At 39.2% G+C, this 26,575-nt stretch overlaps 1 protein-coding gene across 1 annotated transcript in view; it reads right to left on the bottom strand.

Annotated features, from left to right (window-relative positions):
* GLT1D1 (glycosyltransferase 1 domain containing 1) overlaps positions 1 to 26,575 on the bottom strand; it is an 84,178-nt gene that overhangs the window by 21,094 nt on the left and 36,509 nt on the right. The window contains exons 7-10 of the mRNA XM_032791205.2: positions 16,644 to 16,739; positions 12,634 to 12,683; positions 2,229 to 2,272; positions 646 to 766 (exon numbers count right to left, since the gene is read on the bottom strand). Coding sequence (XP_032647096.1) covers positions 646 to 766; positions 2,229 to 2,272; positions 12,634 to 12,683; positions 16,644 to 16,739 — 311 coding nt within the window. The remainder of the gene's footprint in view (positions 1 to 645; positions 767 to 2,228; positions 2,273 to 12,633; positions 12,684 to 16,643; positions 16,740 to 26,575) is intronic.

The following is a 26,575-nucleotide window of genomic DNA, read 5'->3' as shown; positions in this document are numbered from 1 at the left end:
GCCAGAGCTTTTCCCAATGCAGTGAAAGGCTCTGGCAGCAGAGCAGTGACAAGTATGGATGCAGCTTGCCTTTCGCTGTGGCATGCAGCTACACATGCAGTGCCTGTCTTCTACATGCCGCCATAAGTATAGACAGAGCCTGAGTAAATTATGATTTTTCGTAGGAGACGTGAGAGCAAGCAGGACCCCACTTTGACTGGTATGAAATAAACCGGAGGGTTTTTTTTGCCACCAATATGGTAAATTAATAAAATGAGCTTGTCATTCATGTATTAATCACTTCAGTAATCCTGCCTCAGACTCGCTTCTGTAACATGATGTAATCATAAAGCATTTTCTAGTAATTTTATAAGGAGATGGATATTAAACCAGGAACACGTGACAGCCACAAGAAATCCAGATCATCCTACTGAAGGTTCTGTAATATTAATTTAATAGGCTTGATGAAATTACAGCCTGTCTTTAAACAATAAAGTGTAATATTTAAATACATTTTTAATTTTTAAAAAAATCTATTCTTGTGAAGAAAACATTTTGGTTTTGCCTTCACTGGCTTTGGCTTTGAAATCTGGATAGGAATTTCAGGAGATACAAAGCAATTTAAGATTCACTTGCTGCACACATTCAACACTTGGCTGTAATTACCTCCAGGATTGCAGCAGACATCCCCTCTGAAACAGAGCTGTTCACCACTGCGAAGCATCTTTTCACAGCAGCGTGAAGATCATCTTGAGGTATCTCCTGTAACAAATGTACCCCAGGTGTCCTAGAAGTAAAGTGTGCATAATTAGGACCATTCCTAAGGTGTGCACTATGGACTTTTCCCCTGAATTTAAGGTAGCTGGGTATAGCCTAGAGGTTAAAACAACCCTGGCAGTCAGAAACTATGGTTCTGATTGCACTACGTATCAGTACGTCTACAGTGCAATTGGAGATGACTGCAGCTCATGTAGGCATACCCACACTAGCTATAATCTAATTAGCCGAAGTACCACTTACAGCAAACTGGCACCACATAGGTTAGCATCATGAGTACATATGCAGTGGGACTGGGTGGGGTTGTACTGACCATACTGAAGCACAGGCTGCTGCATCTTCATTGCTCATTCTAGCTGTGCTAACTAGATTAAAGCTAGCAGGGTAGAGCTGTCCAAGCTGCAATCACACGTTTGATTGCACTGCCAACATCCCCAATGACTTGCCCATGGGAAAAACAAAAGAAGTGTGATGAGTCATAGTTAATATAACTAGATCCTTCGACAATAGGCACCATGTGGTATTATTAGTAGCATTTGTGTAGTGCTCTGCACCTGCACTGAATATTCTGATGAGCTATTATTTGTATCACTGTAGTGCCTAGAGACCTCGGCTGAGCCTGGGGCCTTAACAGCTCACAGGATGGGGGAAGTGACGTCCAGAAGCTCATGCAGTAGGTCAGTAACAGAGCTACAACTCGAACCCTCATTTTTTTGGATCCCAGTCCAGCAGCTCTCTGCCAGACCACACCGCCAAATGTCACCATTCTAATTCTGTAGCATTTTACAGCCCGTTTGCACAGCTGTAAATGACTATATAAACTGCATGACTGTGGAGAATAGCACTGTAACTTAAAATAACATCAGTGAAAAGCCCAGAAGAGACCCTTAAGGAGACTCAATAAGGACTAGGAAGAAATTTTCTCTTGCAACAGAATATTACAGAGAACATGCACTGTGCTGATTCTTAACTGTCCATCTGGCATTGGCTACCAGAGTGAGGAAACTGCTCTCTTATTCTGTTCCAGCCAGGCAATTCTTATGTACTGCAGAAGAAATCTCTGTTTTCTAAAATTTATACGCTTCAGTCAGAAAACACTTAAACTAGAGAGAGAAAAGAGCTAACACAGGTTATCTTGTCCACCTACCAACAGCACGTAAGATCTTGCAGAAACAAGGGGGAAGAGTGGAATGAGGATATCCACATGAATTATAAATGGAAGAAATCTACTTCTAAATCAGATACGAGTTAACACAAAACAACATACAGAGTTCTACTTAATTGCTGGAACAGTCAAACATACAATATTTTATATGTGAGCCTTATACACAAACTACCGGAACTAGTTTGTTAGACATGCGGACAACTGTTCACATAAGGTACAAGGATTTGCGCGCACACAGATACAGACAATAAAAGGCTAGAATTACTCCCTGCTTCTTTTTAAACTGATAAGGAGCATACCTGCTTACCTATTAACTTTTTCATTGACTTCACTTGTAAACTGTGTATCAACCTATAAAGAAACAGGTACACCATTACATGTCTCTGTTTAGCAATACAACATAGAAATTAAACACCAAAAAGGAAAATACAAATTTCCACAGTTCAGTATTTACAAAAATGTGCTACAAGTTTAAAATGAAAGTCAGATTTTAAAATCATGCTATAGAAAACCATATTTGGTAGATTCATGTTTAGTTCTTGAGCAGAAGGATGGTCTTATGATTGAGCCACTGGGCTGGGACTCAGGAGATCTGGATTCTATTTTCAGTTTGGGCATAGATCTCTTTGTAACCCTGAGCAAGCCACTTAATTGCTCTGGTCCTCAATTCCTCAACTGTAAAATGGGGATGATGAGATTTCCTTTCTCCTAGCCTTTGTTCCTCTTGCCTATATAGACAGGAAGCTCTTTGGTGCAGGGACTTACTATTGTTATGTGTTTGTACATTGCCTGAGACTATGGGGCCTTGATTTCAGGACGGTTCTCTAGAGTGACTGCAATATACAATATTAATAACTATGGGATGGCCACCTTGTAATCCAGCCTTAGCAGGGAACAGGGCATCTATAAGCTGCCCCGCTGAATGGGAACTGAAATTCGGAGGCGGGTAGTGGCCCAGCACTACTCCTTTGTTCAGGATCTGACCATTTAAATTACCTCTGAGGGAAAGTAAAGTGACTTCTTGGACCCCCATCACCCCTTGCTCACAACTGAGCCCTGCACTCTCGAACACATTTAAAGCATTAGTAGAAGAATCTGTTTGAAAACTAATGTAAAAATCTAAAATGTGTGACTATCATGGGAAGAATATTCTAGATTTATTAAAACACCTCTGCAAAGGTGAGAAATTACACAGGCTTATTTACAAAGACTAACAAAATCAGTTGTTTTCATTTAGTAGGTTGAAAAAAAACCCTATAAATAGGCATTTGGGAATCATAACCAGATGAACAAGAAGAACAGAAGTTGGGTAGTTGTTTTGGTTTTTTGTTTAAATGTGAGTTGATTAAGTTGATTTATCAGACTGTGCAAAACACAGCATTTTAAAGCGGTGGGGTGACAGTAGGGTTTAATTTTTCCCCCATGTTAATATATTAGCTCTCTTTCTAGAATGAGCACATAATGCATAATTATTATGAAGGACACTGTCTACAGATGAGCTTGTCAGATAAATATTGTACTTTGCTGTGTAGAACCGAGTATGAAACACATACCCAAAGTATTTTAGAAAACACTTTTTGTTCTGGAAAAGTAATTCTATTGGTAGTGATTACAATATAAGCAGCACTCTAATACTTGTGTGTGCACAAACATCCAACCCCAATCCCCATAGAGAGAAGTTTAAGTTGCATGCGAGCAACATGACTGAAATGATGATGGAGACGCACACAAAAATGTTAGTGCTTTCTGAGCCAATCAGTTGTGCAGGATGCCTAGAAACCTCGTAGCGGCAGCATTCAAGTTACTGGTCTCAGAAAGTTACTTCCAGTGCAAAAGATCTCCATGGTCAGAGGCCTCGTACAGCCAAAAGAGTTCTTCTTGCAACACTTTATCTTGCGTTCCCTAACGATGCACCAGGTAAGAGTTGTCATCAGTCACCCAGTGCATTTTATTAAACAATTCTCCGTTGCAAAAAAAAAAAATCCCAAACAAACAGGAAAGCGGTTGAGGATTTCATATCTCATGAAATATCACTGAGCTTGTGTTGGATGAACAGTTTCTATAAGTGCAGATGAGGCAAGATGAAAATTCAGTGGATGCAGAGAGTGTAAGAAACCACATCTAACAGGCTGAGTTAGGCTATTAGGGAGACACTAGTTTGCTGACAGGCAAGAATCATCCCTACGACATGTTCAACACTGTGGAAACAGCCATAGATCAAACATTTCACAAGGATGAAGATGTCTTTGCTTCAGCGCAGGGCCTAGCCTGATCAAAATCCAGAGGGACTGTCTGCAAACACACTGTATTAAACACTTGCCGTTTAAAAATGAACTTAAATTAAAGAAATGGTCCAGAATGTTTTAATGATGATAAGACTACTGCTATTGTCTAAACCAGGGGTAGTCAGTAGGCCAAATCCAGACCACCACATGCTTTTGAATGGATCCCAAAATCTTTTTATTTACTACTTATCATCATCATCACTGTTATTTTTATATTATTTTCTCTGGGATCTGGACCTGACTATACCTTGACAAAAAAAATTCACTATCCCTGGTCTAGACTTTGTAGAAAGCAGAGCTCATAGCACATTTGCAGTCTGTCAACATGTTGCCCTGCATGCTATGCCTGCAACTTCAATAAGAACAGGTTTTTGCTCAGAGTGTAGGGAATGTGAGTGACAGTGAAGTAAGACCTCCTTAGCTTCACTGCTGTGGGGGACCTTGTATTCAAATAGATCAATTACCGAGCAGGCTTTTATAACTAGGTTTTAATGGTCAGTAGCTTTAAGGAAAACTTTGGAAAGAACGCAAAATACAAATGTTGTCTTTAAAGGAGCTCTGTCTGTCTGTAATGAGTATCTACAAGAAATTTACAACAACTTCATCAACCACAAACTGAATCCTGTGATTCTAGATTCCTCATCTATTACATAGCTAAACAATTAATATTTCTTAATGTCTTCTGATGGATCTACACCACTACAGCTTCTTCCTTCCTTCCTAACACAGCTTTGCCAGCAGCTGGAGAAAAAACTAGCTGGAAGCTGTGTGAGGTAAGTTAGATGAAGAGACTATTTATTAACTATTAATTATTTGTATTACTGAGCACTTCGGATCCCTAATAACCTGAGAACCATAGTCCTGTGCTAGGTGCTGTACAAACACAACAAAAAGACAGTCTCTGCCCCTAAGAGCTTACAAAGGAAGACAACAGCAGGCCACAGACAGATGGGGGCGTACAAGAGAATGATGAGATGATACAAGTCAGCATGATAGGCAATGGTCTCTGCACAACAACAATCTAACCATTCTCCAATATTTTGTAGTCATCACAGTAAAGGAGAGTTTTGAGGAGGGATCTGTAGTTGGATAATGAGGCAGCTTTGAAGTTGTTTACAGGGCATGCCTTCCAAGCACGTGGGACTGCAGAGGAGAAAGCACAAAGGTGCTTGACTGAAAATTTAGAAAGGGGCCAAAGGGAGGCTGGCATCATGGACCCTTCAAAGGCAAGCATCAACAGCTTGATACTAAACAAGAGACGATAGATAGGCTGGGATTGACTCTGGAGCCTTGAAAGTGAATATAAGATGCTAGGTCCTCTCTATTTGTTAAACTATTAATAATTTGCGCTTCTGCAGTACCTTCAGGAGTAAAGATCTCACTGTGATCTCTAACCCTAATAAATTAAACTTCCCAACAGATCGAGCCTTCCTACATGTTTGGGAACACTGTTATCCCCAATTTTCCAGCTGAAGAAATAGAAGCACTGACTAGAGAAGCAACCTGTGAACAGTCTCATAGCAAGCCAGTAGCAGCCAAGACTAGAAACCATAGCTCCTGACACAACAGCAGGGAAAACCCACTAGACCACGCTTACTCTACATTTTGATGAATAAATTGTCTCCTGCTACTTTAGATGTCCTAACAAAGATAGCACATGATAAGAACCTGAACAAACGTGTAATGATAATAAGGGTTTCTTTAGGATTGGAGTCCAGTGTTCTGTGACTATTTAACTAAAGTCCCTTTAATTTAGGGTTGTTTTTACCTCACTGCTGGTTGATCATAGCAAACCAATTTGGCGTGTTGTTACAATTTTTATTCAGAAGCACTAATAACTACAAAGTTATATAATTTCTTATACTTTGTACGCCTGGTTTAACTTAAATAATTGGACATGGGTAAGGTCTAATTTCTTGAAAAAACAAAATGGGGAAGGTAAATGAATCAGACTAAAAACAAAATGTCTGTACTACCTACAATAAGGGGGAACACCCACTGAATCATTTACAATAAACAAAATAACAAAATAAGCCTAAAACCTATAACAAGGTAAAAAGAAGGTTGTGGATAAACAATGTGTGAACAAACATCTGGGATACTGGCTGAGAGGTTATTTCACTCTACCCAGGCTCAAAGTCAAGCTGCCTCAATGCTACTTATTTAAATCCATTAATATAAATTTATTAAAAACATAACCACAAAGTTTATACTCAATGTCCACAAGAGTATAGGACTATATGTCCTACAAATGCATTCTATGCAAATGCCATCTTGATTTCTGAAACTACTTTTGCTGTGCATCTGAGAGATTATTTGCCATATCAGCTGCACGATGTTTTAGACAAAGAGGAAATATTGAAAGAATTGAATATATAGACAGACTGACTAAGCTGCTAAGTGAGAGGGGATATAAAAATCTACAGTTATTTGAGGTTGTAAACATCAAAGATGGAGAGGAAATATTTATTATAGCAAAAGATTGTGGGGGTGGATACAGGAGAAAAGTGATGAAAAGAAAACTGTAGACTGCATACAGGGAAATCTTCCCAGTACTGAGGTCTGGGAGCCTGTGGAATAATTTTGTAGTTGAATTGGTAGAAGCGTCATTTGTAGATTCCTTTAAAACTAGATTATAAAAAACACTAGAAAACATACAGTCAGGAAGAGTCCTGCTTATGTGGGAGATGGGCTAGATGACCTGATTGGTCCTTTCCATCTCTAGATTCTATGATATTCAACTCAACAACTGTCTTGATGGGCATGGGAAGAAGTCAGACATGAAAAAAACAGTTGTCAATGAAAAATGTCATTATAAACATAACAATATATTCTGTACTTTCCACATGTATGGTTAAAAATTACATGGTACAGTCAAAGAGGGTTTCAAGAGGGGTTTATTGCAGTACAAGAGGTGAAACTGCAGTATGGAATGCTCAAATGAACAAAAGTTCTGCAACAGGATTTTATCTTTTCAGAAAGGGATTCTGTAAGCCCCTATCCTTGCAAGGCAGAATTGCTGAAAATCACCTTCTGCTACAAGTCTCTTTATAATTAAAAATAGAAATGGGGGAAAAGAAAAAAGTTGTGAAGGGGTTAGGAGCAAAGGAGTGTGACTGGTATTATAGGACCTGTTCCTGCAACCGTTAGGTTCAACCGTCAGGTTCAACTGTCATGATCTTGCAACCGTTACGATCAATCCCATTCAAGTAAACAGAACTACTCGTGAGTGAAGGATGCAGGATCCAAGCCATAATCGAACACAAACAAACAGAAAATAAAATACATTAGCCTGTTATGTGATGATAACTTCTAAGGGCTAGATTGTGATATTCACAATGAATACTATCTTACACTACAAGTAATTCCATTGACTTCAACGGGATCTTGTGGTGTAAGAGTTAATGTAAATAAGGATATTACAATAGAAGTTAGAATGCAGCTAAGATTTATTTTGAGATATAGATTTCTAGTTGCCCCTCCTATGTGCAAGTACATTTTAATAGTATTTGGAGAAAATTGCCTTCTGTGTGTGTGAGGAAATATATTTTTTAAAATGTTTTAAGAATTTTGAAAGTTTGGTCAATCATTCAATCTCTCTGGATATGCTGCATATATTAATATTGGGCTCATTGTAATGACGTTCAATTCATGAAAAAGTGAAGCAAATTTAAAAAGACAACTGAAGTGCCTAAAGTCTTCATTTGAGGCAGCAAATGCATCTTCCAAGTTGCAAATATAAACTGCATCATACCTGCTCCAGATTTATCTTCCACTCCAGTTCACTTTCAAATCTTTTGGTGTACTAGAGTGGAAAGAAATGACGATAAAAAGGAAAACATAAAAGAGGGAAGATAGTGGTATTTTTAATAGAAATGTATGTAGTGAAATTTAAAGAGAACAAAAATGAGTAAGAAAGAGAAAAAAAAATCGTATCTGCCCATTCAGATTTTATTCATTTTCTCATGTTACCTGAAAGCTTTTGGGGTCACAAGAAAATAAGTACAGCAAATTTAACTGTGGAGTTACTGTGTTACCCTGTTGTGAAACTTTCGCTACTGTGGATAAATTGTCACAACTTCCTGAATTCTTCTGCAAAAAAGAATACTGAAAATGAGTGCAGCAGAGCATTTGGCCCACACGAAGCAAAAGCATTGGGGAAGTCTTTGGGTTAGATGAGAATTTCTTAAACCTCTCTGTTTTTTTTTTTTAAATGGTTCAGTTTATCATCTTGTACTCAAACAGCTAAAAGCCATCTCTCTCTCGGCACTGCACCTGAAGCCTTAAGGTGATTATAAAGGGTAAAATTCATCCCTTTGAAGAGACCCAGCATAAAATCTATGCAGCAACTTCACTCCCAGTTAGAGCTTCAAAATCAGGTTAAATTCTGTGTAGGCTTTGTGCTGGGCTCCTATGCACAGGGATGCAATACTGCCAGCCTCAAGCATTCAAAAACCATGAGTCAAGCCCTAATTAGTCATGAGGTTGCTTAAAAATAATAACAACAAATACTGGGTTTTTCTTTTGCCTTGGTTTTAAGCCTTTGTGTTAACATTTTCAAGATGTTTCCCCACAACCATGAGGGCTGGTGTGATGGGATGTCTAAACCCCACACTGGCACTGAAGGGGTTAAGGAGCATCTCTAGGCCCAGGTGACCTCGCCCATCCCCACCTACTGAGCATGCTCCAGCTGGAAGAGGAGCTTAATAGGGAGCCAGACAGCTCAGAACCATTCTGATGGGGCAGGGAGAGCGACCAATTCTGAGAGCTGCAGAAGAGTGGTGCTGCAGAAACCTTTCCTGGGGAGATTCTGCCTGCCTGCTAAGCCCAGGGGGTAGAAGGTTTGGTTACTCTCTTCTTTTTTACTACTTTGTATCATGCCCTGGTAGAATGTGGCAGGGTGGTGGGTGGTAGGAAGTGGCCCAAGGAGGCAGCCATAAATCAATCCTGGGTGTTCAACATCATTGCATCTTAGAAGACCCTGGCCTGGGCTCCCCTACCAGCCACCTTTGTTATGAAGAGCACAAAACCCCTCACTTACAGACTCCCCCTTGGGGAAGCCAGGGGAGGACAAAGGCTTTGAAAAATCTGTGGTTGAGACTGGCATCTGCAGGGGCCAACAGACCGACTGAAAGTCCCCCCCCCCAACTGGGATGGCACAGGACCCAATATCTTCCCTGGGACTCTGTTACCCCAGAGGGGAATAAGATTACTCGGCAACCTGACACAAGGGTCAAGTCCACACATATCAAAAGGGAGACTGCCAAGGGGAGTGACAGTGGCTAGGGAGAGACATTGAGGGCAGGACACACAGAAACCTAGTGCCCTAACCACTATGTGCCACTGCCAGTGAACACTGCCCATCGCAGCTAGAAACTTACTTTTTTTAATTATCATTTTAAATCATGCCCATATGATTCCAAGAGCTGGGGCTTTAGGACAAACTACAAATATTGTGAGACATCATGAAATCCTGAGAGTTGGCAACACTGTAAAAAAGGCGGATTTCATTCAGACAGAGGGCAATCAAAAGTATACTGGCCGTTTATACAGACTATATACTACACTTAAAAATCACAGTTATTAATGGTATCCATATCGTTTTTCACCTTCTCTGTATAAAGCCAGTCTAATCCAAAAAAGGAACAAAAATTCCTATTGTAAAATGCAATCTAACACTTTCATTAAAAGATATGCAAGTCATTTCCAGGAATGCTGCGAATTCATATTTAACTTGAAATGTGGATTGTGTAAGAGTCACACATCTGTAAAACCTAACACCAATATAAATGCCGGGGGGAGGCGGTGTTAATATTCTAAACCTTCCCCTTTAATGTCTCAAAATAAAACTTGACAGCACTCAGAATCTAAAAGTGAACCAGACATCACTGATTTTCAGCTTGAGTGCTGTACTCACTGTCTGGTGTCAGAAATAAGTCTAACATCTTTTTGTACCAGCTGGCGTCTGCTAATTGTTTGCAAATTCAGACTAGTACAAATGGCATTAAAATAATCTAAACTGAAGGAAACAAAGGCATGACCCTCTGCAAAATCAACAAACTCAATGGGAACAGAAACTGCAGTACACCAAAACTGGGGAAGGGAAGACTTCATATCAGCAGACAAATACACGTCATAAGACAGGCTGCAGTTCAGCAGGACTCTTAAGTTTGTAATTGCAGGAGAAGGCTATTAAAATACTTATTACAAATGAAATGGGTGACTCAGCTTTTTAGTTTTTGCTAGTTAAGAGCCGTTTTGGTTAATAAAGGTAAACCATCTCAAGCAGCTGAGACATGAAATGTCACGTGGAGCTAAATTTTGATATACATCCTGCAAACACTTACATGATGCTGAATTTTTTATAGATTAATAGCTCCACTGAAGTTAATGGGACTACTCATATGTGAAGTTAAGCACGAGTGTTGGCAGAACTGGAACCTAAATCTTCACCTACCAGGCTATCATGAGTAGTACTATGCATGTGCAGGTAGCAAGACGTATGACTTAGTGGGGGAATTAAAGCCATCAGGATGTTGCTTGCAGTTGAATAGGTAGGAGACACACTGAGAACAAACAGATGCCCATACCAACAAACAACTCTTAGCGGTTAAGAAGAAATGGGTGATTAAAGGGACACTGACTTAAAAAGAAATCAATTTTTTCTGGATTTTTTTAACCTAATCTTGTTACAAATAACCCTAAAACAAACCTATTAGGAGGACTTTAGAAGCAAATAAGGGCTCAGTTCTGCAAGGTACTAAGCACTAGATCCCTGACATAACAAAGCACTTGAGCATCTGCTTAACTTTGTCCCCCTGTAGGTTGGCCTAGTCACATGCTTAAGTATCTTGCTAAATTGAAGCCTACAGCTCTTTAAAAAAAATCTAGCAGTGACATTATTAACAGAAAATCAGTCACATGTCTTTTGTAATATGTTAGCAACTTTCACACCAAATTCCACTATTTTCTCTTTGTACACTTTGCCTGCAGTAACCTGTATGCCCTAAACACTGCAGAGTAGCTACTAGAAGTATGCCAGGGAATAGGTGGTGTTCGATATCACCTCCATATTATTAAAAATTTTCATAACACAAGGCTCTGGAAAAAACTCAGAAATGATAACTGCTGTCTTTTAAAATGTTGGATAACTTCTACTCATAAAATATTCACACCGAAATATGAATTTCTAATATTTCATTTACAAGATTTGACCTTTTAACTCCTTTTTGAGTCTATGGTAGAGATTCAGTGTGTTAAACCAATGGTATGAATACCCTAGTAAATATTAAAATTCAAATGTTAAACCAGCAGTTTTCCCCTCCAAAAGTTGGTCCTGTAGTCCAATGTGAGAATAAATCCTCTTCTCTGAGACTGAAATCAATGAATATCATTAACAAGTCTTGTGAATGCACAGAATTTAAAATTCTAAATTGGAGAGAGTATATGTGCTCCAATCGCAACAGTGTCCTGTACATCTACAAAACTGACACAAGGCCATTGGATGCAGTCAGCTGGGCTAGCTCCACTGATGTCAAGGGACGTATGCCAGTTTGCACCTGAGCGTCAAATTCAGAGGTGACATATAAAGTCTAATTTAAAATTGCTTGCTAGTCGAAGGCCCTGATTCAAAGCCCACTAAAGTCAATGGAAAAAGTCAATGGATCAGACTGTAAATTGGTGGAACTTGTATGCCAAGGAGCCAGATGAAGGTGAAAGGTAAAAACGGGTGGGGGCTACTTCAGCGTACACTTGCTACACTACTCATTCTTGTCTTTAAGCGCGTGAGATAGACCAGCTTAGAATCCTTACACTCAGAGAGCCAAATTCAGATGTCATGGGCCAGGAAATAAAAGGTGTAAGTTACAAGGCAGTAAGTGGGTCTGAGTCTCACTCTAGGCATTGAAGTTGGTGAACATACACATTGGAGATCATTACACCAACTCTGACTCTCTCTTAGTTAGACTGTAAGCTCTTTGAGGCAAGGACCACTCTCTCCATATATATCTATGTAATGTTTAGCACCGTGGGGCCCCAATCCTGACTGGGACTGCTAAGTGCTACTATATTACAAATAACTTAGGTCTGCCCAGTTCTCACTGAATGAAGCTAGACTTTTGTCATTGACTTCATGGGGAACAGATCCTTAGACTCTCTTCTAAATGTAGCTCTAATACCTCAGGCTATCAGGAAATCATCAGGCCCTACTGAACCATTGGGAGCTTTGGAAATTGGAAAATTAGAATCTGATTGATTTCCACAGCTCAGAATGTCTTCTGAACAGTCATGGAGTCTTTGTAAAAGTTCAAACACCATTAACTCAGTTTCCATTTGCAAACAAGTGTCAAAAATATCTCATTTGTCCACTAAAATAAATCTGTGTGAGTAAACATAAATTAGAACAAGCAAAAAAAACCCCCAACTTACTGCAGGTCCAATTATGACAAGGTGGATATGGGGCTCTCTTCTGTGCCACTCTAAAACAGAACAGTAATTTTTTTTTTAATATTAACAAATTATGCTTAATATTCTTACAATCACATACAATGACTGGGCCAAGTCCTCCTCCCTAGAAAACAATGGGAGTACTCGCATGACTCAGACAGGTAGAATTTGGACAGTAGCATTAGTGATAGTGTTTAAATATGGAAAGTAGATCAGATTTTCACTTCAACATTCACACACAATATTTGATTCATTAACATTATTGAAGTTAGTGTTCATTTTTCTTTCACTCTGTTATCATTCAAGTGTTATTTTTTGTGATTAAGCTGAGGTATTATTTTAGAATAATTTTAACAGTGAAGCGTTTTACAGGATGCTGGTGAATGGAGTTAATCAAGGTGGTTTGGATTCTTGTTCTGCCGAAATGACCAGGACTTATTCTTACCACGAGCACCTGCATGTGGCCCCCAGGAAATGCTGCGGAAATGCAATGTTTTGTTGTTACCGGTGGAGGGAAAGAATAACTGCAAAGTCATTAAAGTTATATAGTGTTTGTAACTCTAGAATCTGAAAAAATGCCTCTCCAACGATTCCATTGCCAAAATAGGGCCCACTCCTGTGAACACTTACTTGACTTTAACAGACTACACATGGTAATAAGCCCTCCACAGTATAGTAAGGGTTTGCTTAATAGGATCAACAGAATAGTGGCCTAAGATTTGTAGGGGGCTAACATTTAGAATGTCTGGACTCCCTGCAGCCACAGTTCAAATCCTGGCAGAAGAGACTCATCCATTCACGCTTTTGACACAGCTAAATTGAGAAACATGCCTTTGCTGTGCATGTGGGTCTTTCAAAAGTGAACACCTAGTAAAAGGTATGACTAGCTTTGATATAAATAATCTAATCAATTCCAAAAGGTATGCGGTATGTCTAAACTAGGAAAGCAGGTTGTGTTTTACAATATGTTAGGCTCTCCTGTAGATTCACCACCCACAGTCTAACAACTTTCTTTTAAAAAGTCAGACTTTGTCTATCCTTTAAAACCTGTTTTAAAATGTTTCAGCCGACCTCTTCAAATGTGATCTATTTTCCTAGTTCAGACAGAGCTTGGAACTTTGAGAGTATCTTAGTGAATCTCATTGGTTGGTATGATCTGTTTTCTGTAAAATTATCAAATATATTGCTTTTTAATTGGTGTATCAAATTTCAGACCTGCCTTATTTTGGTTGTGCCTCACATGAACCTTCGTATCAGTGTTCGACTTTATACATCTTGATGTGAAATGTACCAAAAAGAAATACTGAGAACAAAAAGACACAAAGGATATAAACATTACAAATACGAACTTTTACTGCTCTTCTCACCTCTGACCACCTCCCTCCTAAGCTGATCTGTTGTCATTACTTTCCACATTATATCTATTTTAGACCCCGATCCTGTTCTCAGTGCAGGGATTCTGTCTTATATGTATGGTAAGCCCTGTGTGAATTATAATACTGTAATAATCATAATTGAACATGGAATAATTGTAAATCAATTTTCCAATTAGAAAGGACTTTAAAAAAATTTTTTGTTGTTCATTTAAAAAAATCGCACACTTTTCCAATCTACAAAATAAGTTAAAATTCAAGATGGTCACTCATCTTTTTAGTTCATCATTTTTTAGTTACATTTTAATGTTTAATCTTGTTTTGAAGTTGAGAAATGACAGAATCACAGAAAAGTAGGGCTTGGAAGAACCTAAGAGGCCCTGTAGTATATCTCTCTGTACTGAGGCTGTATTAAGCATAGCTATGGCTATGTCTTCACTACCCACTGTATCGGCAGGTAGCAATCGATTACTCGGGGATTGATATATTGCGTCTCATCTAGATACGATATATCGATCCCCGAATGCGCTTATATCGATTCCGGAATTCCACCAACCTGAACGGAGTTGTGGAATCAACAGGGGGAGCCGCGGACATCGATCCCGCGCTGTGAGGACAGTGAGTAATTCGATCTTAGATACTTTGACTTCAGCTACGTTATTCACGTAGCTGAAGTTGCGTATCTAAGATCGATTTTCCCCCGTAGCGTAGACCAGCCCTGAGATGAGCTGACTGAAAGAAACCCTTACTACTTCTCACTTGTCTCATGTACAAACCTGATGAATCTCTCTCTCTCTCTCTCTCTCTTTCTCTATGTATATATAGTGTCCTTGCCCATTCTTTGTTAGGGGAAAAATAATGAGAAAGTGGCTTTACAGAAATCTGATGATGAATACAAGAAAAGTCTACTCGCAGGGGATACTGGACAGATTTTATACTGAATTGAGTGTATTCTGACACAGAGTTTGGGGAGTTGTTTCTGTTCTATGATTACTTATATGGAGCAACCATTCAATAAACTGATATTTCAGCTACTACATCTCATTATCTTGAGTAAGTGAACTGATTTATGAAGCTCCCAGTAATCTCAAAATACTCCAAAGAAGGAATATACCCTATGAAAGGCATCAGTGCTTCAGTTCAACAACAAAGTGAAACAATAGAGTAGAGTGTAACAAAGCATAAAAGTAAACTTTTAGTTTAGACAATTACCTAATTCTCTAATGTAGAACAGAGACAGGTTCGTGGTACTAATAACACCAATTAGAAAAAATGATTGAGATGTCTAACACTTAAAGTAGCAGATATCTGCAGATGTCACAGCCCTGGCTCAACCTCAACATCCACTTCTTTTTGCTCCTGCTCTTGCACTGCGGAGCGTCTCTGGTGGAAATCCTGTGACCAGGTTGACTTCCTCCACTACAAATTTGTTCTCTCCTTTAGTTCTGCCATATTCCTAGCTAAATAATTTTACTCCTCCGACTTTAATTGAATCCAAACCTACAATCCCAGCTGCCTTTTTATCACCTTTGACTTATTCCTCAAACCCTCCCTTCCTCCTGCCACCACTTCTCTCTCTGCACTGGATCTTACCAATTTCTTGTCACAAGAAAACCGACAAAATACAATGTGAGTTTCCCCCATCAGTCCCCACCTTCTCCTCTTACAACTCTTTCCTCCTTCTCCAACTGTTGTCTCTTGTCATATACTTAGATTGCAGCTCCTTGGGGCAGGAACTGTCTTTGTGTTCTGTGTTTGCACAAGGGGGTACTGCTCCATGACTGGGACTTCTACTACTGCTATTACCACTAAACCATACCACAGACAAAAACCCTGTAAAAGCAGGAAGAAAATAAAGGAGATACTGATGAGCACCTCGTTTAAAACATAGTTCCTAGAAAGAAGGCCCTGCTTTCCTTCTCACTGTGTTCAGCTAACGTTTTATGAAAGGCAAAGGCAGGGCTGTGGGAGATGAGCAATCTGAGTCCTGCTCATGGTAAGTGATGTCAACGGGCCCGAACTTTGGAACTGAATGGAAACTTTTTGTCATAGTTGAACTTGATACAGGAATCCAAGTAAATGAAATATGTGTGTTTGCAACCCTTTCTAGCTTTGTAAGAGCGTCTCACATGCTATGTGAAGAAATCTCAATTTAGATTGCTGCTTTGCCCTAAAAACACGAGAAAAGATTTTTTTCTTGTAACTTTAATAGTATTCCTTAGTACACCTGCAAACATATGTAATAACCATGACACAATAAGCCCAAAAACTTCTTTTGAAATAGGTGAACTTCTTTCTTTTGTCTACTATGACTATTGTATGCTAGCAGCAAAATAATTACTCCCTCAACAAGCAAAAGCATCAAATATTTCTCTTGGATTACAATGCTGTGTTATTCCCAGGAGGCAGGAAAAGACACAGTACAGAAATAATGTGTTCAACAGATCAATGTTTATAGGAACACTTTTTAAAAACATAAATATATTATGAAGTATTCTGCAGAGAAAAACACAACTTACAGTAAAGTCATCAACACCAAGAAATTTATCTGAATGGTGTTCGGAGGAAAAAACCAAACTCAGTGAAAATGCACAGACATTTAAACAGCAAGGCACGTACCTGAAAATACATCCACTAAATAAAGAGGGTCCTTGACTCTTCTAAGTCCACATATCAAAAGAAACAGGCGTAAATTTTCTGTGTCTTGAGGGATCCCTGTAACGCGATATTTTCAAAAATACCGAATGCAGTTACAACAGTAAAATATCTTCACAACAATTGCTTCCTGAGTGAGCATGCAACTTGTGCAGTAATCCTAGGAATATAAATAGGGTGACATTTTTCAAAAGCACCCAGCATTGAACTAACTACTCCCAATGGGAGTTAATTTCAGTGGGAGCAGTAGGTCAACACTGACAGCCTGTGAAAACCCTACCCTGTAACGCTAAGAATGGTCTATCTCTATGCATTTCCTCAGCATTAAGTGCCTAATCCAAAGCCCACTGCAGTCACTTTCCAGCATCTTGAGGAAATATTACTCTTTTTATGGATGGAAAACCTGACGCAGAGGTTAAATTTCTTGCTTAAAGAGAATCTATGCCAGAGCTGGGATTAGTATCCAGAGTTTCTGGCTCCTAATCCAGTAGTCAGTCAACTGGACTGCATATCTGATAAATGTAATGATAAATTCTAAATGATAAAGCCAAGCAAATGCCCACAATAATGCATATAACTCGTTGGGTGCAAGATTGCATTGTTGTATTTGTTGTTCTTAGCCTGCAGGGAATGAAAAAGATACAACTTTGCTGTTATATGATGGAATGCTCTAAACCTCTGATGCTGCAAGTTTACATTTATCTATAGTTGTCCAAAATCTCTTAGCCAAAGCAGACTCCACTTCTTTCCATGTGGTATTGAGTATAACGGAGTACTCCAATTAGTTACTTTTACAGTCATACACATTCAGCACAGCAGTCTTACATTAAGAGTCTATAGATTACAAGGAATAAATATTTATACTGTTTATATCTAGAATTTGTTTCAGTGGAGCAACAGGCAATGTTTTACAGTCTAGAATATTAAGGTCTGCTTTACCTTTATGTTAGGTCAACATTGTTACATCAGTCAACGGTGTGAAAAACCCATACCCCTGACCTAACTTAAACCCTACTGTTGATACATTTATGTCAAGAGAAGAATACTTCTGTTGCTGTAGCCACTCTCATTCGGGGAGGTGGTGTTCCTCCATCTACACTATAGGTTTATCCAGGCAACGTAGTGTGCTGGGATAATCTCCATAGTGTACGCGTATCCTAAGTGATGTAGCAGTTAAATACCAACCTATGCCATCAAGACCACTTTAGTTCCCTGATGAAAAATTTAGCATGTTGGTCTCATTTAAAATGACACTTATGGAAATGAATAATTCATCTGTCCCTAGAAAGAAAGATCTAGTCACTTAGGGTTGATATTATCAGGGGGATATAATGAAGAACTTGATAGTATATAACAGGGGTTGGCAACCTTTCAGAAGTGCTGTGCCACGTCTTCATTTATTCACTCTGATTTAAGGTTTTGCATGCCAGCAATATATTTTAACGTTTTTAGAAGGTCTCTTTCTATAAGTCTATAATATATAAATAAACTGTTGTTGTATGTAAAGTAAATAAGGTTTTAAAATGTTCAAGAAACTTCATTTAAAATTAAATTAAAATGCAGAGCCTCCCCCCAGACCAGTGGCCAGGACCCAGGCAGTGTGAGTGCCACTGAAAATCAGCTCACACCATAGGTAGCCTACCCCTGGTATATAATCATATGACCTATATTCAAAACCCATTCTGTTAGACAGGCAGTAATGCCTGGTGTATAGCAAAAGCAACTGGTAACCAAAGATTCTACTGCCAACCCTATAAGAGTAGGGGCAAATTATATAAATCCTGTGCCTCAGTTTCCCCAATCAGTAACATAGAGATCATATATATTTAGGCAAGAACATGGCCCCATTTCAAGAGGGTTGTGAGATGTGAAGCTCTTCATGTTTGTAAAGAGATGTGAGTTCTTCATATGAAAGGAATTTCATAATAAGAGCAAAAACCTTTCTATTGCTTCAGTTTCCAAAGCAGTATCTATCCTTTAAACACCCAAGCTGTCACAGAATATTTAACCAGAATTTAAATGACTGCAAAGCACTTATTTTTATCTTAAATTTTCTTTGTAACACACTGACAAGAAAGCCTTTTGAAGATAATGAACTATACCCTTCGCTATTTATTGTATATCTTTCTGTTAAAATGAATCTGTCAAGAGAAGTCCTCTCAAGTCGCACTTGAACTAACGGTGCGTTGTGTGGATAAGAAATGCAAATTAAAAATAATTGAAAAATCTCAATGTAAAAAAAAAATAAAAGCACCCACACTTAAATGCTGCTGGAAACACAGAGATAAGAACCATAAAATTCCACCAACTCTTGTTAAAATGTCGTTTAAAAACTGACAATCTAATGTATGCAATTGCAGTTGCTTGGTTCTGCAACAGCACAATTACACTCAGAATGTAATTCTGGGGATGGGTCACCATGTGATGTGCTTGGATCAAATGTGTTCACCATAATTTAATATAATCCACAAACTGCTGAATGCATGTTCATAACAGAAACATCACTTAATCAATTCTAAGGGGTTAGTAGTTTCCATTTCCTGGCTGAACACTGCACAAAGCAGATCAATTCATTGTCCTTCCATGCACACGTTTATTGAGCCAGTGGCAAGGAGAACCAATATACCTAATCGTCGCAAAACTTTATAGTGGTAAACCATTTCATCAAGTGTTTTATTTATAAGGTCATCTCTGCCCACATCTGAGTGTTTTAATTTTATTAAAGAGTTGCTGGTCTTTCAAGAATGACTGAAAAAATCCACACACACTTCAGGTGGTGGAGATAAACAGGTGCAGCAAATAGACTCTTCAGAGACAAAAAGATCCGGTTTTAAGTCAAGTGAGCTCTAGAATAGAAAGAAGAAAATAACAAAAACTGAGACGACATGATAAATCAAAAAGAGTTTAAATCATTTATAACCACTTCTATGAATCAAGAACCTTTATTGAAGGGAAACAAGCCTCTAAAACTCTCTTGGTAAAACAAAACCTCAGCCTTATGGCCAGCTAATTTTACTGAATTGCTAAACTGAGCCCAAGACCAAACAAGATTGGCTTGGTATAAATTTGCTTATTTCTGATTGTTGATTGATTTGGCTCGCATATGGTCTCACCATTACACAAACACAAAGGAATTTATCCTCTCACTATTCCTGTGAGGCAGGGAAGTAGTATTATCCCGTCTTACGGATGGGAAAATATTTAAGTGACTTGCTCCAGGCCATATACACGTCCGTGAGAAAGTCAGGAATTGAACGCAAATGTCCCGTGTGCTGAACCACAAGGCCATCTTTTCTTTCTGGAATAGCTTGTATGTATCTACTGGTTCCCTTGGAACAAAAAGCATCAACAGTAGTTAAAAATCAGAGTTTATTTAAACAAGGACAATCTTGTTTTATTCTTTGTCACGTTGGCTCCCTCCTCACACTTCTGCTTTCCCAAAATCCTGTAACTCTAGAAGGCAATAGAAAATGGAATGAAGCAGCATTATTTAGATTGATCCCATATTCATGATTTTCCATTTTCACTGAATGCTATCTTTGCATAGGGGTTTATTCTAATCTCACTTTAAAAGGAGTAAATCATGAATAACTCCCCTGCAGTCAATGGAGTTATACTGGTGTACAACTAGCATGAGATCTGAACTGAACTTGCATTTTGAAAATGCCATAAACAATCAGTGGTTCATGACATATTCAAGTGATATTGCATTTAAAATTAAAATCTAACTTGGGGATTTAAATGCTCATTTTCACAGCATTTGCTATTGAGTCATTCTGATTTAATTTGAATAGTTTTAGCTGTCACAGAGCAGCTGCAGCAGACAAGGTAGATAATGATGCTGTTTAGTGGACCGAGAATAATTCATAATATACAATGTTTGGGCTAAAAAGGTCCTTTTGTCTGCTGTGATGCCCCATTAAGGCATTATGCTTTTAGGAGAACCAAGGCTGGTTTTGAGTCATAATCTAAACTTCCACAAAGCAAGTTGCTAGAAAAAGGGTCAGACTATGAGTACCACAGCAAAACTCTGCCTGAATTTTAATTACATGTACGGCACAAATATTTGATTTAAATTAACGTCTCTTCACCTTCTGATACTTTTTAACTTCTTTGGCTGCTGTGGATTGGAACATCAGGTTGGCACTAAAACTTCAGTCATACTGCTATGAGTATCCAGATCTCAGTTACCGTGAGTGTAGAGTCCATCACAAAAATTATGAAGATCCTTGGGTTTAACATAAAATCTGGCCTTAATAAAATCTAATATCCTTGCACTTGTTTCTTTCTAGCTCTTAGCATCTTTTTTCTGCATTATCTTTTTTATTTATTTGTGTAAGTAATGTTTGTAAAGCAGTTTGAAGATGAAAAGCACTGTGGGACCAAATCTGGAAGTTGCTGAGCACCCCTGTGGTAGGTTCTGGACAACCTCAACTCACAGGATAAATAATAATATTTAAAGTTCTTTTCATCAGTAGATCTCAGAGCACTTTGATCCAGTATCCCCATGTAAAATGCAGAGGTTCTCAGGACAAATTATTTGGTAGACTCAGAGTGCAGCCACCAACTCTTGCTAGTGGTCGCTCTTACACATTTTCCTAATATACTTAATTAGCTTTAGGAAAAACAAATACATATGCACATATACATGTCCAAATGATTGTAATTTATTTGTTACTAGCTAGTAAGTCTGTTGTGAAAAGCAATATTAACAACCATACAAGTATCACTTTTCACAGCTGACTTACTCAGCCCTGGATGGGGGGGGGGAGGGGGTCAGGGGAGGCAGTCTGGGGGCTGTAGCCAGAAATCCTGCAGCTGGAGCCTGGGCCCTGTCGCTGCACAGGCTGGAGCCTGAAGCCCCCGGCCAGAGTCTGCTGCCCCACCACCCCAGCACTGAAGGCTAAAGCCTGAGTCCCATTGCTCCTGGGAAGGTGGGGAATTCACTGGCTGCCTTCTCCTCCAGCATTGTACCCCAGGTGTCTCCAGAGGCGAGCAGGGTCCAACCCCTGCTGGCAGCCACAGCAATCAACACCAAGGCAGTGCATCCGGGATTCTATGATCCCCTGCCCTGCCCTGCCCCGCATCACAGCCCAGGAGGCTGGGGCCACAAGGAAAGCCCCGTGGTCGCCGCATGCAAGAAATACTGACATAGATGAAGTGACTTGCCTGAGCTGTGTAGCAGGCTAGTGGTGGGGCTACGAATAGAACGTGGGTCTCCTAAACCCACCATAATGCTTTACCCCCAGGCCACACTACTCTGCAGCTCTATGGTTTGGGTCATCTGTAAATGCTAAGTGGTAATAGCTTTATTTTGTAACAGATTTTCTCCATCCTTCCAGTATTTAAAGCTACCACAATATCACATATGTACCTGTGCACTTTCTACACATCTTACTGGAGTTCTGTAGGACAAATTGCTGAAAACATGTATAATCTCCACTGATTGTATTGGACAAACGTTCACAATCAGCTTTTCTTACGGGCAGGTTATTTCATAAGGCTGTGATTTTTTTTCAGTGGGGCTTAACGGAGTTAGGATTTTAATGGGAACTGGGTGCCTAACTCCCTTAGACAGGAAAACCCCATCCTAATAGTCCATTATGGGATTTCTTGCACCTTCCTCTGAAAGCTCACCTAATATCCACTCTGAGATATAACACTGAATTAAATGGACCACAGGTTTGATACCATATGGCAATTCCTATGTTCCTAAAAGCGGTCAGAAAGGAACTATCTGGGGAAGGAATTACCTGCCACTACAATTCAATTTATTGAGGCAGGAATCAGTCGTACAATTTTATTTTATTATATGCAGTAGATCTTAGTCATTGCCCAATTCATTTTTATGACCAGACTTTCCCCAACTTAATCCTCTTAGGGACATATCAAAAAACAGTCTTGAGAAGATTGCTTCACAGGAGCATCACAGCCAATCCGCACTGCCAGTAGTCTCTTCCACTCTTGGGCTGCTTACAGTCAGACTTAAGCAACACCTGTGTGTCTACTTGGCTTTCTATTTATTCACTGAAGATGATTAAATTTTCACATCAAGATAATGCTACCATCAGATTTTCACCTCCTCGGTGCTTTTTCAAGACATCTTGGAGCCCCTGCTGTGAAAAGCAAACTATAGCTATCTGTACAAGAAAGCAATCATTTCAGCATTCTCACTCTTGATTTAGCCTCACAAAATACTCAAGAGCCCTAATGCGGGAAGCACATTAATACAGTAAGTGCAACGCTGGCTTTTTAGATGCTACAGACATAACAGCTATGTGGAAATTGATGTCTGAAAGGAAGCACCTAGTTTTTGTTTTTAGCTTAAGTGGAAGCGTCACTTTCTGTTGTAGTACTGTGCTTCCAAGAAGATTTACCTAATCTGTAATACAATTTTAATGCAAAAACAACACTTTTAACAGATCTGCCCCTTTGATGCATTCTTCTTGCGTTAGTGACAAAAATAATTTTTTACTTTTTTTTATGTTTTACTTCTGCTAGTGCTACTGAGTCAATATTTTGGGACAATGAGCTGGATTGTGTTCTGGCTCATGCACCATAAATAGAAAAAAAAAGTCTCAGCTACTGCTGGGCCAAACTCCACTCTCCACTTCAGATGTGTAACTGAGCACAGATTTGACCCACAAAAACTGTATTGCACATACCATCTTGATTTTGCAAAGGAACTTGTAAATTAAAGAAACTTGATAGCCATTAACAGGCTATTAAAATAACTGCCCTACTGTGATATTTCAGAGTATAATTGCACTATAAAGAGGAGGCCAAATTTTCTATGGTGTAACTCCATTGATGTCACTGGAGTCACACTAGCAGAGAATGTGGCCCAAGAAATGTTGTCTAGTAGCTATAACGGAGGACTAGGAATTGTGACTCCAGTATTCTATGCCTGGCTGTATTCTTGACTCACCTGATCTAGGGCAAGTCACTTAATTGCAAACTGCCTATGTTTACCTATCTGCAAAATGGATATAATACTTTGAAAGATGTTATGAGGCTTAACCAAATAATATTGGTAAAGTGCTTTGAACCCCTCAGCTGAAAGGTACAACAAAAGTACAAAAAGCTTCCCAAGATCAGGTGCAGCTTGTGCAAAACATTTTGCTTAGATACTGCCCTGCTTATATAACACTTCTGCATGAAAACAAGATCTTTGTTGGTTCCGTTCCTACAGTTTGTTCCTCATCTGAAATCATAATCCTATCTTTGTCATATCAGTCACTTTCACAGCAAGCAGCTGGAATGTCACTAGCAAAGAATTATGACTTTTGATGCGGAACAAGAAGGTAGAAACAGGTAAATTCTTTCTTAGAATCTCTGCCCCTATATTTGGGGAGATGTCCTTAATATTTTGCTTCCTTTGATCTTTATTTACGCTGTACAAGTAGACTTGTTCCTATGTCCCTAAAATAAAATGTTTTACAAAGTTTTCCATAAGGTCAGAGCAGCTTTTTTAAATAAAACCGAGTAAATAATAGCTGGTCTTTTAAGAACCAATTCTGAAGAAATGGCTTCCTAAATCCTGGGATTTTGAATTTTCCTTTAAGTCCCTTATTCTAGTGGTTCTCAAACTGTGGGTTGGGACCCCAAAGCGGGTCACGACTCCATTTCAATGGAGTTACCAAGGCTGGCATTAGACTTGCTTGGGCTCGGGCTCGAAGCCTGAGCCTCACCACCTGGTGCCAAAGCCCAAGAGCGGAGGGGCTCAGGCTTTGGCTGCAGCCCTTGATGGCAGGGCTCAGTTACAGGCCCCCTGCCTGGGACTGAAGCCCTTGGCCTTCGGCTTTGCCCCTGCCCCTCTCCCCTCCCGGGGCTGAAGCCCTTGGCCTTCAGCTTTGGCCTCCTTGCCTGGGGTGGCAAGGCTTGGCCCTTAGCTTTGTCCCGTGTCCCCCCATTTAGGGCTTGGGCAGGCTCAGGCTTCAGTCCCACCTCCTGGGGTCGTGTAGTAACTTTTGTTGTCAGAAGGGGGTCGCGATGCAATGAAGTTTGAGACCCCCTGCCTTATTCAAATCCAGCCAAGGCAGACAGTGCTCAAATGGTATTACCATGTGATGGCTGTTCAGTGCTCTGTAAGTATTGTGTTCTCACTCCAGTCCTTAGTGGATACATGTCAACATTGCAAATACCATCACTGCAGCGGGCACCATTACTAACAGACTTTGCAGAACTGCCATGGACTTGGTGACCAATTACCTTCTCAAACTTGGTGGTGGTGCCTCTAGGTTGGAAACATGCTAGTGGGGAAATAACTTCAGGCTCCAGGGCTTTCAAATCTTTCTTGGCTACTAAACGGACAGGTTTTAAATTAATATTTTGGATGAAATCTTATTAGTTTCCCGACACTTCAAGTTTTGAATGCTAGTGATCGTGCTTTTTTTTTTTTTAATGAAATGTTAGTATTTTAAAGGTAATTATAAAGACTACACTTTGCTGTCTCGAAGACAGAACAATCCATTATCATCTGGCTCCACGACTCTTCTCACTCTTGCTATGTGCTGAGGGCTAACAAAAAATATATCATTCTCTTTGCTTTGCAAAGTCTCATGTGCAAATGCTTATAGTTGAGGCTTTAATAGAGTCGTTAATATAAGATCTGACTGTAAACTGATTTAAATGGATGTGAATGCTTTTATTTCACTTTCAATTATGCTTATTTCAGTTTAGCATAAGTCGATTAGGAACAGGTTTAAGCTAAACTGAAATAAACTCCTCGAAGTGTCCACACAGGGGTCTGAAACAGTTTAACTTAAACTGATTTGATAAAACTGGTGGAAGTTTTTATGTAGACAAGGCCTCTGGCAGGATGACAGCCTAATAAAAGCAATCTCCTAAGGAATCTATTTAGCTTGATGGCAGTAAATGACAATGACTGATACTTAATTGGGAAAGACTATGTATATTCTGTTTGAGGGTGACATTTGGTTAGTACCAACTACTTAAGTGGCACTAAGTCCTAGGTGTTGGAGGATCCACTGCTACATAAATCCTCCAGTCCTTTCCTCCCTGCAGCAGGAATGTGAGGGTCATAGAAACTGGGGAAGATGTTGCCAAAGCTAATATATAAAAAGATTAAATAAAGAATATATATTAGGCAGCAAAAAGCAGAGGACTCTACTTCAAAATTGAGCTATAGCATGGCACTATATATATGGGGCCTTGAGAATATCCATGTCTTGGGTGTCAAGACAGTATAACAGAAACAAACGAAGTAGCATCTCAGGAATCATTTCTGAAGCATTCCTGAATACATTATTTTTATGATAAAGGCAAGAGTAAAATACAGCCCCCATCACTTAGCAGGACTTTAAAACAGCAAATTTATTTAACACCATCCCAGTATGAACAATCAAGAAAAAAACTGATAGAGCAATCTCAGATAAATAGTATAAAATTGTTCTTACAAATCTTACTGAAGAGCTGCAGGCTTCTATGTGCCTGGGTGATATCAAACTCTGACTTGCTGGAGGTAAGGATGCAGTCTGAGATCATCTTATCTCAAGTGACCTAGTTTCTCACTGCTTGTTCAGATAAAGACATTTTTCTTATTTGAGATTTTAATGGCTGTTTTCATGAAATGTATTCACGAGTTTCCAAAGGGGGAAAACCAAACTTTAGATGATTTATATTCAAAGTGCTTGTTTTGGACAGGATTTTTTTTAAAAAAATCCTTAAAAAACAAACCTTTAACGTATGTTTTACCTTTTATAGTTTAAGATTTGAAAATGATACCTATTAGAGGTCAAATATATATTTTATATCAGGCGTATTGATTGTATTTGTGCATTTAAATAACTTGAGGTTACACATAAGCGCACACTGTCTTCAAACAAGATTGCCCTTATGAATGCTGGGTCAAGGGCAATCAAAGTCTCAGGGTT

Source organism: Chelonoidis abingdonii, chromosome 22 (genome assembly GCF_003597395.2).
Source record: "Chelonoidis abingdonii isolate Lonesome George chromosome 22, CheloAbing_2.0, whole genome shotgun sequence".
Lineage (NCBI taxonomy): Eukaryota > Metazoa > Chordata > Testudines > Testudinidae > Chelonoidis > Chelonoidis abingdonii.
Note: the sequence above shows the minus strand (reverse complement) of the source record. Positions and strands in the feature narration are given on the sequence as shown.